The 12,508-nt window shown below is 29.7% G+C and overlaps 1 protein-coding gene across 1 annotated transcript in view; it reads left to right on the top strand.

The window, feature by feature from the left end:
- Positions 1-12,508, top strand: part of TECRL (trans-2,3-enoyl-CoA reductase like) — a gene marked incomplete at both ends in the record, with an annotated part of 91,687 nt that overhangs the window by 64,955 nt on the left and 14,224 nt on the right. The window contains 2 exons of the mRNA XM_079920493.1: positions 560-632; positions 6,431-6,474. Coding sequence (XP_079776619.1) covers positions 560-632; positions 6,431-6,474 — 117 coding nt within the window. The remainder of the gene's footprint in view (positions 1-559; positions 633-6,430; positions 6,475-12,508) is intronic.

The following is a 12,508-nucleotide window of genomic DNA, read 5'->3' as shown; positions in this document are numbered from 1 at the left end:
TGAAACAGTAAACTCTAGAACTTTTATAAACCTCAAAAAATCATTTAGACTAGCTTCTCTTTTGAGAGAAGTTATTAAAATTCATCATGTAAGATCAGCAACATAGCCTAGTACACCTAAAATGAGGCCATTTCCCTCTATAATCAATCAAGAAACATTATTACTAATGATTAAATAATTCATTCTTTTACTCATTTACTGTTGGAAAATAGCTGTTTATTATTTTTATTACTTCACTCCTATATACTACTTGATAGACAAAAGCTATTCTTGAAAAATCTTCATAAAATATGTTACATTTCTCTAAATCCTCATTTATATTAACAAGTGTTGAGCAAAGAAATGCATTTTCTTAGTAATATCAAATAGGTACTTTTAAAATGCTACTTTACTGAATGAAGAAGCATTCCGTTTAACTAGCTTAGAAAATTTATAACATTTTTTATACCAAAATGCTGCAGTGTGGCATATAAATGTGTGGGGTGACTTCAAATGATGTGATATATATATCATATATATATATATATATTCCCTAACTTTTATTGTGTTTTATTTGTAGAGTTGTGCCTTTTATTGGGGATTCACTTCTTGGATTGCCTACTACATTAATCACCCACGGTATACACCACCATGTATGTAGAATTTATTCTTCTATACCCATACTAAATTGCCAACATCAAAACTCTGTTCTAAACTACATAGAGATAATGAACGACATGGCACATATAGAGGAATAAGAAAATAATGTCAATTTTAAATTGCTTTCATAATACTCCATTAAATTTTTATGTAGGCTTAAAAGACCAAATTTGACTGACATATTTTGATTTATTTTCTTTCCATAGAAACTCTAGCAAAAAATGTAAGTTGATTATAAACCTTGAAAATGACAGACAGTAAAATGAAAGAGTAAAGATGAAAAAGAAACATGCCATATAATCACATAATCATGTACAACCATCAGGATTTTTAAAATAAATAATTAAATTATTATTTTAAATATAACTTCAAAAGAAAAAAATACAGGCTTTTTTTTCCTGTGACATATTGTTCTCTATTTATAACTTTATTAAATGTCTTGTCCCTTGACTCAGATGAAGCAATTTAGTGAACTGCACACTGGAACCAAATCTAAATCCTCAGCTCCTTATCTTGGGGGAAACATACCTGTCCTGATCAAAGAATTACATTTCTTTTATCTTCTGTGCACCTTTCTCTTCTCAGCTTTTACTGTAGCTCACAAGGCACACACAGCAGAGCCCTATTGTTATGTGTTGACATTTCATATTTAACTGAGAGTTTTTTGTTTTTTGTTTTTTTGCGGTACGCGGGCCTCTCACTGTTGTGGCCTCTCCCGTTGCAAAGCACAGGCTCCGGACATGCAGGTCCAGAGGCCATGGCCCAAGGGCCTAGCCGCTCCGCAACATGTGGGATCTTCCCGGACTGGGGCACGAACCCGTGTCCCCTGCATTGGCAGGCGGACTCTCAACCACTGCGCCACCAGGGAAGCCCCTGAGAGTTATTTTTTGTGGTCTATTTCTAGTTTATAAAGTTTGAAAATAAATGGATATAAATGATGTATTCAAGCTTTATTTTAGATTTTATAAAATAACATAAATCTTAAAGACATTAAAATAAATTAATATCTTTTCTTGAAGCACTGACACAGAGAATTACATTATTCAGGGTTTTTGCCAAAATCAGCAAATCTAGTTCAGCAATCACAGTAAATGATTGCAATGTTCAGAACTTTAACTCTTCTAAATACTAAAAAATTAACTATGAATATTGAAGGAGAAAATTCCCTGATCTCACAAAACTCTAGCTGATTTTTAAAAATATTTTAACAGAAGATGTACCTTCTAAGTTTAGAACATGAACAGAAAAATTTTTTAAAAGATATTTTTTATCCATAGTATGTTTAAAAAGAGGAGCCTCTGAAAAATGTTACATTCATATATCTGATACAAAATAATAGAGGTTAACTGTGTCATATATGCAAAATATTTATGGAACGCTTATTGTTTGTCAAGAACTGTAAAATTGCTATTTCTTTTGTAATTAGAAACAATATTATTATGTAGGTGTTAATATTCCCCATTATATATTAGGAAAATAAGGCTCTGAAAGTTTAATTTTACTGTGCTTAAGACTCTTAAATGAATATGATGTAAGTAGGACTCAAATAATGTGAAAATATATAGAGCATTACAATACCTATTCCAAGTGGAGGGTGAATATCATATACATGCACTGCATGCTTTGCATGGCTCTGATATGCATGGATTTCAGTTTTTATGGTTTATTTAAATAATACCAGCCCCTAAAACCATGCTTCAAATTCAGTTACCACATACGCTAATTGTAATTTCACAATTGCAGCTAGCTCTTTAGTCCACATATCACTCTATAAATAATGGATGCACATCATGGTCAGTGACATCTGATAGTGGTTGATAACTGCACATCTCTTATTCAGTTCACTCACAACCAGCAAATAACTGGAACAATTGTGGAGTCTGGGAAGTCCAAGATCAAGGTGCTGGCAGATTGGGTTCCCTGGTGGGGACTCTCTTCCTGACTTGCAGATTGCTCCCTTCTCACTGTGTGCTCACGTGGTGGAGAGAGAGAAAGCAAGCTCTCTGGCATCTCTTCTATTAAGGACACTAATTCCCATCAAAAGGGCCCTAACCTCATGACCTCATCTAAACTTAATTACTTCCCAAAGGTCCATCTCTAAACACCATTATATTGAAGATTGTGGTTTCAACATCTAAATGTTGAGAGGCACCATTCAGTCTATAGCAATAGTGGTGAGGGGCCTAGGATAATTAGCCCACATTGCAGGCAAATAATGGGATCTAAGTTGTCATGTGATTATGACATTTGTTAGGTTTTATTTTTTCCTTAGAATTTCACTTTTCTGCATAAATGCTACAAAAAGTTCGATCCTTGCATTCATTATCTCTGCCTAAGATTTTTAAAGATTGTTCTTCCCCTTTTATAACTCTTTGATTAGAATTTATAGAGTAAAATTTTTGATTATATATTAGATTGTAAAACTCCAATGCTGTTCCTTCAAAGTAGAACTAGTACAAACTACACTATCTTTATTTTTTAATTAATTTTATTGAAGTATAGTTGATTTACAATGTTGTGTTAGTTTCTGCTGTGCAGCAAAGTGAATCAGTTATACATATACCTGTATCCACACTTTTTTAGACTCTATTCCCTTATAGGTCATTAGAGTATTGAGTAGAATTCTCTGTGCTATACAGTATGTTCTTATTAGTTATGTATTTTATATATAGTAGTGTATATATGTCAATCCCAATTTTCCAATTTATCCCTCCCCACATTCCCCCTAGGTAACCATAAGTATGTTTTCTACATCTGTGACTCTATTTCTGTTTTGTAAATAGGCTTATATGTGGAATCCAAAAAAAAGAAAAAAACGGTACAAACTACATTATCTTTAGATGAGATGAACTAAACCTGAAAACATAGATAAGTATAAAACATTTTTAAATAAAAATTTTAAAACTAGATACTTAAAAACCTATTCCTAAATAACTATTGAATTTAAAAGTAAAAATACATTACAGAAAAGACAATGACAAAGTGACAAAAGAGTAACCAGTACATATCAGAGCTTTTTTAGCCAAGTAGTTATAATCTTATTAAATAATCATATTTAAGGAAAATGAAACAAACATACTAATTAAACAAGTTAAAAATTCCTTTATATTAAAACACTGTACTCAAATTATATGCTGCATTAAGTTCAGGTACTTAAGAGTTGTAGAATAGTTGAGCCAATTTTTAAATTATTTCCCTTGAAAATTTTCTTTAAAACCTGAATGCTTACAATGTAATCTTCCTTCATTTCATCCTCACAATTAGAAGAAACAGTGGTTGTATTTTTTATGCGTGTTTAATTTTTTCATCATATTTTTCTGTGCTTTCACTTTGTATATGTTCTTTTGACTTACATACTCAAGTGTTTAATTCAGGATATTTTGTCCTTACTACAGATATGATAATTAATTTTCCGTTATTTTTATGTTGTCATAATTTACATTGTGCTTTGCCCCTTACATCAATTGGGTTTTTTTTTCACCTCTTTCTGTATTCTCTACACTAACAGTTTCACATTTTTTATAGCCCTATTCTCAACAGATCTGACTGCACAAAATAAATAGCATTTGCACATTTACACACACAAAGTACTTAAATGAAAAACAACATATTGGTATGTATTTCCAACGCATATACCATTAGGGAGGTCACTTTACATACTTGAACAATATTTAAAATAAATAAGAAAAATATATTATCATAATTGGACTGCCCAATGGCAGGAATATTCCATTAACCATAAACTGGAATGAATATGTTCAGGAAGTTTAATACAAAAATATTCAGTATCAAAAACAGTCAAGGAAAAATGACCTATATTTTTGCCTATCTAAATGTGAAATATTATACAAATTATAAAAACATTATATAAGGTTTTAATGGTATCTAACATTTTTTCTAGAAAGTTTATTTCAAATTATATTATCTGTAACTTTTTTTGGAAATAAATATAAAAATACTTTAAAATTACACTCTTTGGCCCAGTACCTTTATACCACATCATTATTTTTTCTCATGAAAAAATTGAAACAAGGCATATCTTCACAGTCTTGATGAAATGTTCTGAACCCTCTCATCCCTGTGTTAATATCTATTCATTTTTTTAGACAAAAGTTCAGTCATGTACTCAAAGTTCTCCCTGATCTCCCTGATTACAACAAATCTTTCTTTTTAGCTCTTATATTAAATATTGCATAGATCCTTCTCAGTAACACATTAAAGTTGCATGCTTTCATTTGTTAGCGTGTGATGAGTATTTGTTTCCTTGTCAGAAAATAATTTCTATTAAGATAAGGGCTGCATTTGTGTTTATTTATAATTAATTTATCCACAGTCACACAGCCTGCCATATAAATTACTAAAAACTAGTGTTGAATTAGTGAAGTTTAGTCTAGTAGTAGATACAAATTTTTAAAAATTATGCTCTATAGGGATGAATACCAACTAATTATTATGATTTAGCTAGAGAAAAATATTTAATTATATGGCAAAATGTGTATAACATAATATTAAGGGACTAAGTGATTATAAAATAATTCTATCAAATATGGTAAAAGTATATAACAAATATGCATATTTCCAAAGGGAAAAATCTGAATATTAACTGGTTTTCCATGGATGAACTTTATTTTCCCTTTACACTTTTATGTCTTTCAAAAATGTCTCCATTAATATATTTTATTTTATAATAATATATATGTACTTTATTAAAAAAAATTCCAATACATGTACGTGTTTTACATATATCCATGCATAAATACTTATATAAAATTTAACTATATTACCCTCTTAAGTTTCTAGCCCATGGAAATAGAACTTAAATAAAAGATTTATATGGAAAGATGTTTGAAACAGTACTATTATTTACAAAATTAAAGTAATTCTAATTATGCAGCAATTGGATAATATTTAATGTTTTAAGACTAGCCACATTATACATTGTGATGTAGTTTCTATCATACCTTTGACCACGAATATTTAATAATATCGTAAAAGTCTTTAAATATATTCTTATGTAAAAAACCCGATTCAAAATGAGTATTTACATTAATTTTTATTTGTAGATGTGTTTATATAAATAAATGCAATTTACATAAAACTAGAAGAAATGCAACTGTTAATACAGATAATGAGCTTATTAGATAATTTTATTTTTCATTATTTTTGTATATTCCATATTCTCCTCTATAAACAAGGTGAATTTAGAACTCTGTTTCAAATTCCATTTTGTTCATTACTCTTTATATGATTTGGCAAGTTATATAAAGTATAATTTTTTACTGTAAGGTGAGAACAATAATATTTGCTTCATGTGTTTGTTTTTATGGTGAAAATATATAAAACACTTAAAATATTGCCTGTTGCAAAACATCAATGCAAAAATAAAAATTACTATTATTAGCATTTTTCTTTTTATTGTTGAACATTTAAAAAGAAGAGATATTATTGAGTGCAATTACACACTAGGTCATACTAATATGCTTTTAAAATGACAAACAAGGTATATTAAATCTGTTTTCAAATAGTTTAATAATAAAAATTATAAATAGACTCCATTTATATTCTAAATACCATTAGGTCACTAGAAGATAAGTATACATAGAAAGCAAAATATTGTCATCTCTTTAGATTGCAAAAGTATCATTCCAAAAGGTCAGATAGTACATATCACATATCACATAGTACTGTTTATTAGAGGGTAGTGATATCCAATAAACCTTTCCTGAATTATATCTATAGTTTGCCAATCCAAAAAATGAGTGCTTACATAACATCTTCTTCTGCTTTCTAGCATTTGGAAACAGGCAAGTCACAGTATCTGCTATCAATTTTCTGGTATGTATTATTTATATAATTTGCTATTCATGCTCTAGTTGTGACATTATTAAGCATTCAAATAGATTGCATTTAAGGATTTGTCATGTAGAAAATATGATTTATTTTTATATTATATGCATAATGGCATTAAATTAAATAAATCAAATAACTTCCCATAATCAAGTCATTAGCTCTCTAAATCTTTTCATCAAAATGTTCTACTCATCTATAAAGGATGATTAGAATTATTTGAAATATAGTAAAATTTGGGGGAAAAATTAAACTCAGTAATTCTTCCAATTGTCTGCACATTTACCAACTTACAAACTGCTAAAAGCAGAAAGTTTTACAAGTCTACCTGATGATTATGCAGAAAACTCTGGCATAATTATTAAGTAATTCTGAATGAAAACAAAGTCTACTTTTGTGAATGAAACAGGGCTCTATACTAATTGTCCTCAGTCCAGTTCTTTAGATCATTCTATTTAACTTCACATATGCATTGTCTGAATCTGATACAAATCAATCTGACTACAAAATATTCTTTATTATTTCTGAAATGCATTATTTTATTAGATATATATTTAGCTCCACATGCCATATAACTCCATGATTTCATTCTTTAGTCGTGTTTTCCCTCATTCTTGCCCTTGATAGATTAACTTTCATTATTCCTGTCCCTGATACATTAATAAACACCCATGACTCACGTACATGACAAGATCCTTTGTGAAGTTTGTATTGAACAACTTATACCCCACCATTTCATACAAGGAACAGATTATACACTACACTTTGTAAAAAGCTCTCATATGAACCTCTATGTGTATATGTGTGTAAATACACATAGATATATATGTATATAGAATTAATAATTTAGTTAATAACATCCACTACTGTGTTGGCTCTGAGAGGGGCAGGTTATGCTTTTATCTTTTTAGCATCTAGTATTGTACAAGTGTACTCACCACTTGCTTGAATAAATTACAAATTATTTTATTTAGAATTTTAAAGCAAATAGTTTGTAAATATATCACTGCCTTTTACTTTTCCATGTGTGCATATTGTTTATAGTCAGCAATCTTGCAATTCATTTATTTTGATGCCTTCATTGTTAACCTATGTTGAACCAAGTCTAATGTTCTCTGTGTATTAACTACTCAGTAAATGTGAGCAAATGGAAGAATAAATTGATGAGTGAACAAAATAATAACCACACACTTGCTATTTATTCAGATATGTATTTAGATTAATATCTGATTGTTTTATTTTTCCTCCTTAAGATATCTCCTACTTTTTTTTTGCAACTCATTTACTGTCATTTATTTCATTGTAAATATTTACACAGCTCCCATTTTATATAATATTTTTGATTTCTTCCCTTTTCTCAAATGTGATATGGTTATAAATCCATGGCTCTGGTGTGAAAGAAAAATTTTAACTTTTTAAAACACTATATGTCATAATAGTTATAATATTTTTCTTAAAAAGTGAAAAGATACATAATTGGAAATAATCAAAATTCTAATAGTTTGCTATGTACATTTTCCCCTAAAGATTTTTTAAAAATATGCCCTTTTTATTAATATACTAGTTCTTCCTTCTCATACATGCCTTTATTAGTCAGTGCTATTTTGTACATTATCCACTGGAAAACATTTATTAAATAATAACAAGAAGAATTAGGCAAATAGGAAAACTTTATCACAGTTGCTGTCTTATAGGAGCCAAGGCACCAAACTACACAAATACCAATTAATAGTAGCATAGACTATGTCCAATACAGACGTACTAGGTAAATGTAAGAACTTTAATTCCACATTTCAAAGCAACATAAGTTCCACTGTGACTCTGTTAAACTTGTAAATTGTGATGACAAATTTAAAAGGCCTTCTAGCATAACCCTCCCAGACTTCAGACAAGACTACAAAGCTACAGTAATCAAAACAGCATGGTACTGGCACAAAAACAGACATATAGATCAATGGAACAGAACAGAGAACCCAGAAATAAGCTCCCACACCTACCGTCAATTAATCTTCGACAAAGGAGGCAAGAATGTATAATAGAGAAAAGAAAGTCTCTTTGGCAACTGGTGTTGAGAAAGCTAGACAGCGTCATGTAAATCAGTGTAGTTAGAACACTCCCTCACACCACACACAAAAAATAAACTCAAAATGGCTTTAAGACTTAAATATAAAACATGACACCATAAGACTCCTAGAAGAGAACATCGGCAAAAGATTCTCTGACATAATTCGTAGCAAAGTTTTCTTAGGTCAGTCTCCAAAGGCAGTATAAATAAAAGCAAGAATGAACAAATAGGACCTAATCAAACTTATAGGTTTTTGCACAGTGAAGGAAACTATAAACAAATGAAAAGACAACCTATGTACTGGGAGAAAATATTTGCAAACAATGCAACAGACAAGGGCTTAATTTCCAAGATATACAAACAGCTCATACAACTCAATAACAACAACGACAACAAAATCAAAAAACAACCCAATCAAAAAATGGGCAGAAGACCTAAATAGACATTTCTCCAAAGAAGACATACGGATGGCCAAAAAACACATGAAAAGATGCTCAACATTGCTAATTATTAAAGAAACACAAATGAAAACTACAATTATGTATCACTTCACACCATTCAGAATGACAATCATTCAAAAGTCTACAAATAACAAATGTTGGAGAGGGTGTGGAGAAAAGGGAACCCTCCTACACTGTTGGTAGGAATGTAAATTAGTGCAGCCACTAGGGAAAACAGTATGGAGGTCCCTTAAAAAACTAAAAATAGAGGTACCATATGATCCAACAATGCCACTCCTGGGCATGTATCTGGAGAAAACTCTAATTCGAAAAGATACATGCACCCAATGTTCACAGTGGCACTATTTACAATAGCTAAGACATGGAAGCAACCTAAGTGTCTATTGACAGATGAATGGATAACAAAGATGTGGTATATAAAATGGAATATCACTCAGTCATTAAAAATAAAATAGTGCCATTTGCAGCAACATGGATGGACCTAGAGATTATCATACTAAGTGAAGTAAGTTAAACAGAGAAAGACAAATATCATATGATATCACTTTTATGTGGAATCTAAAATATGATACAAAACGGAAACAGACTCACAGACCTAGAAAACAAACTTATGGTTACAAAAGGGGAGAGTGGGGTGGGGGAAGGGATAAATTAGGAGCTTGGGATTGGCAGATGCAAGCTACTGTGTACAAAATAGATAAACTACAAGGCCCTAATGTATAGCATGGGGAAATATGTTCAATATCTTGTAATAAACTATAATGGAAAAGAATAAAAATAAGTAAATATAATTAAAAGGCCTGCTAATCCTGGAACTTCTTAATGTAGGCAAGACACATTGAACTTTTACTAATAAAATATGATAGTAAGATATACATTTTAGGAAATTGATTCTAATACAGAATATAACAACTAGTGAGTTTATTGAGCTTGTATATAATCACCTAAATTGAAGATTCCTACCATATTCTTATGAGCATAACACCCTGTAGTTCAAGGTTAAATTTTTCATTCATAATAACTGAAAACATATGTGTGAGTTTCAGGTTTATCACAAATACATATGTGCAAACAGTTTAGAAAAAATAAGCAAACTGTTTTTATGTCTAATCTATTTTAAATTATTTTATATTAAAATTACCAGTATATAGTAGAATCAATTATATAGAAGAAACAAAGGGGAAATTCGTGGGTCAATCTTGTATAATATAAAATTCAACCAGAAAATGTGTATCCTATTTGCAAGTGCTAATGTTTTTGCTAATAAAATGTTATGTTTGCAAAACTTCATGTTCTTCATTTATTGATCTATACACTCTTTCAACACAGAAGAAGAAAAGTATTATTCATTAAAGTTGGTTTACCTTCTGTAGTTATGTAGAGCCAGATTACCACTTGGTAAGAAGATAATATGTTAGAACTGTGTTGAATATGATTACAGTTAATTCTTAATTATTAATGGATGAATCATCCCTTTTGCAGACTAACCATTAACAATTATAACTTTTTCTTCTACTCCCTCCATTTTCTTTCTACTAATATTCTGAGTTCCCTAATACACTAAACAAAATATGTCAAGCAAAACAAGACACTTCACAATGTGTACATAATATATTCCAAAATTAGGTAATGATTCTTTGTGGAAAATCTGATTTTGCTGAGTTTTGACATGTTTAAACTATGTCATGTTTAAACATGTTTAAACTATGTTCTAAGAAGTATTTTATCACCCCTCTTTTTGTATAAATTCTTTTTGACTTGCAACACAATTTACTTCCCTTGAATATATTCTGGTATCACAAAATCTACAAGGAAAAAATCAAATATGGAAAATCAATTATATGCAACTCTGTAAGCACTTTAGAATATCTCTCTACAAAACTTTTAGATGTAATTTTGATTTTTCTGCTGCAAATATTGTTGAGACACACAATAATCCAGGCTCTTCATATTTCTATGATTCCCCTAATTATCCTCTGAACCCAACTTCACCCACAAAACACCAAAATTACCACTGCAAAACAATATATATTTTACATAAATAATAATCTTGTTTCCTTTATCCATTCTTTCTTTCAACTTTATTTTTGCTCTCCAGAAGCAACTGATTGTCATTTCTTTGTACATTGAGCATTACATCAGAAAATAATTTTTTTCTTGCTTTTCTTACTCTCTTCAATAATGTACAAAATGGGAGGAATAGATAATAATGCATAAGACATGGTTTGAAAAGTGGTGACATTAATTTTTCTCCGTGGTTTTACCTCTGTGTCCTCATTCTCACAATTAGTTATTCACTCATTTAGGTTGAGTTTGTTTTCTCATTATTAAAATGCAAATACTCTTAGAGAAATAATAAATTAGGCTCTTATCAAGAAGTCACACCTGCTTTTGTAGCATTTAGCTGAAAAGGACATTGTACATAGTACAATGATTTTTGATTAGGGGAGAGGATTCTGGGAATGATATATCATAGCTTTTAATAAGGGTGGAGGAGAGTGGGTTCCTGCTGTGGAAACCACAGAAAGGCTAGTGAAGTGCTTGTGAGTATTTAGTATTTGTGGATGAGATGAATGAGGGGAAAAAAAGATGTACCACAGTTAAATATTTTCAGCAATTTGCTCAGATTTGGTCATGACAATTTTTTTCTGATCCTCTGCCAACTCTTGAGAGATACGAATAAAATGATTTACATTTACTCCTTACTGAAGACTTAAAATCTAGGACTCTGTTTTCTCATCATTTTCACTTCTTCTCAAAGCCCCTGAAATATCTGATATAAATAATAACATAAATAGGAATCAACATTTATACCTAAATTTGAGCTCACTTCTTCTTAAATAACTTATTTAGAAAACTAGTTTTAAGAAATTAATGATATAAAATTAATACATATTATATATTGCTATTTCATTATAATTTGTTATAATTGTTGTTGTTTTTCAGCTAAAACTGACTTACTCCTAATAACAGTAGTGATTTAAAATAAAATCAGCAGTTACTATAACCATAAAAATTATCATCTTGATATATAATTATCAAAATATATAATTATAAATTATATATAAATATATAATATCAAAGCTAATATAAAAGAATCCCCAAAATAATGACAAGTGTTTTAACAATAATTAACTACATAGTATATATTTATTTAAAAAATAATATTTATTAAAAAAATTCTACTCTATTGTACTATTCTTATACTATATTGTTATGCTATATGTGCACACTCTTTTGTTATACAATATTTCATGAAAGCTCTATGGATTAAAACAATTCAGATATCCCCAAAATTGTGGTAATGAGATGGATCAGAGAAATAAAATATTTTTAAACATTAAATCAATTCCAAAATCAGACTTCGGGTTACAATTTATGAATGAAAATATCCTCTCCTATAGCAAAGTTTAGGCAATAAACTATTAGTCTCATGCAAAAAATAAATTACTAAAAGAACTAGTAAAATTTATCATTCATATCATACAATAATATA

The sequence above is a fragment of the Stenella coeruleoalba genome (assembly GCF_951394435.1).
Source record: "Stenella coeruleoalba genome assembly, chromosome: 4".
Lineage (NCBI taxonomy): Eukaryota > Metazoa > Chordata > Mammalia > Artiodactyla > Delphinidae > Stenella > Stenella coeruleoalba.
Note: the sequence above shows the minus strand (reverse complement) of the source record. Positions and strands in the feature narration are given on the sequence as shown.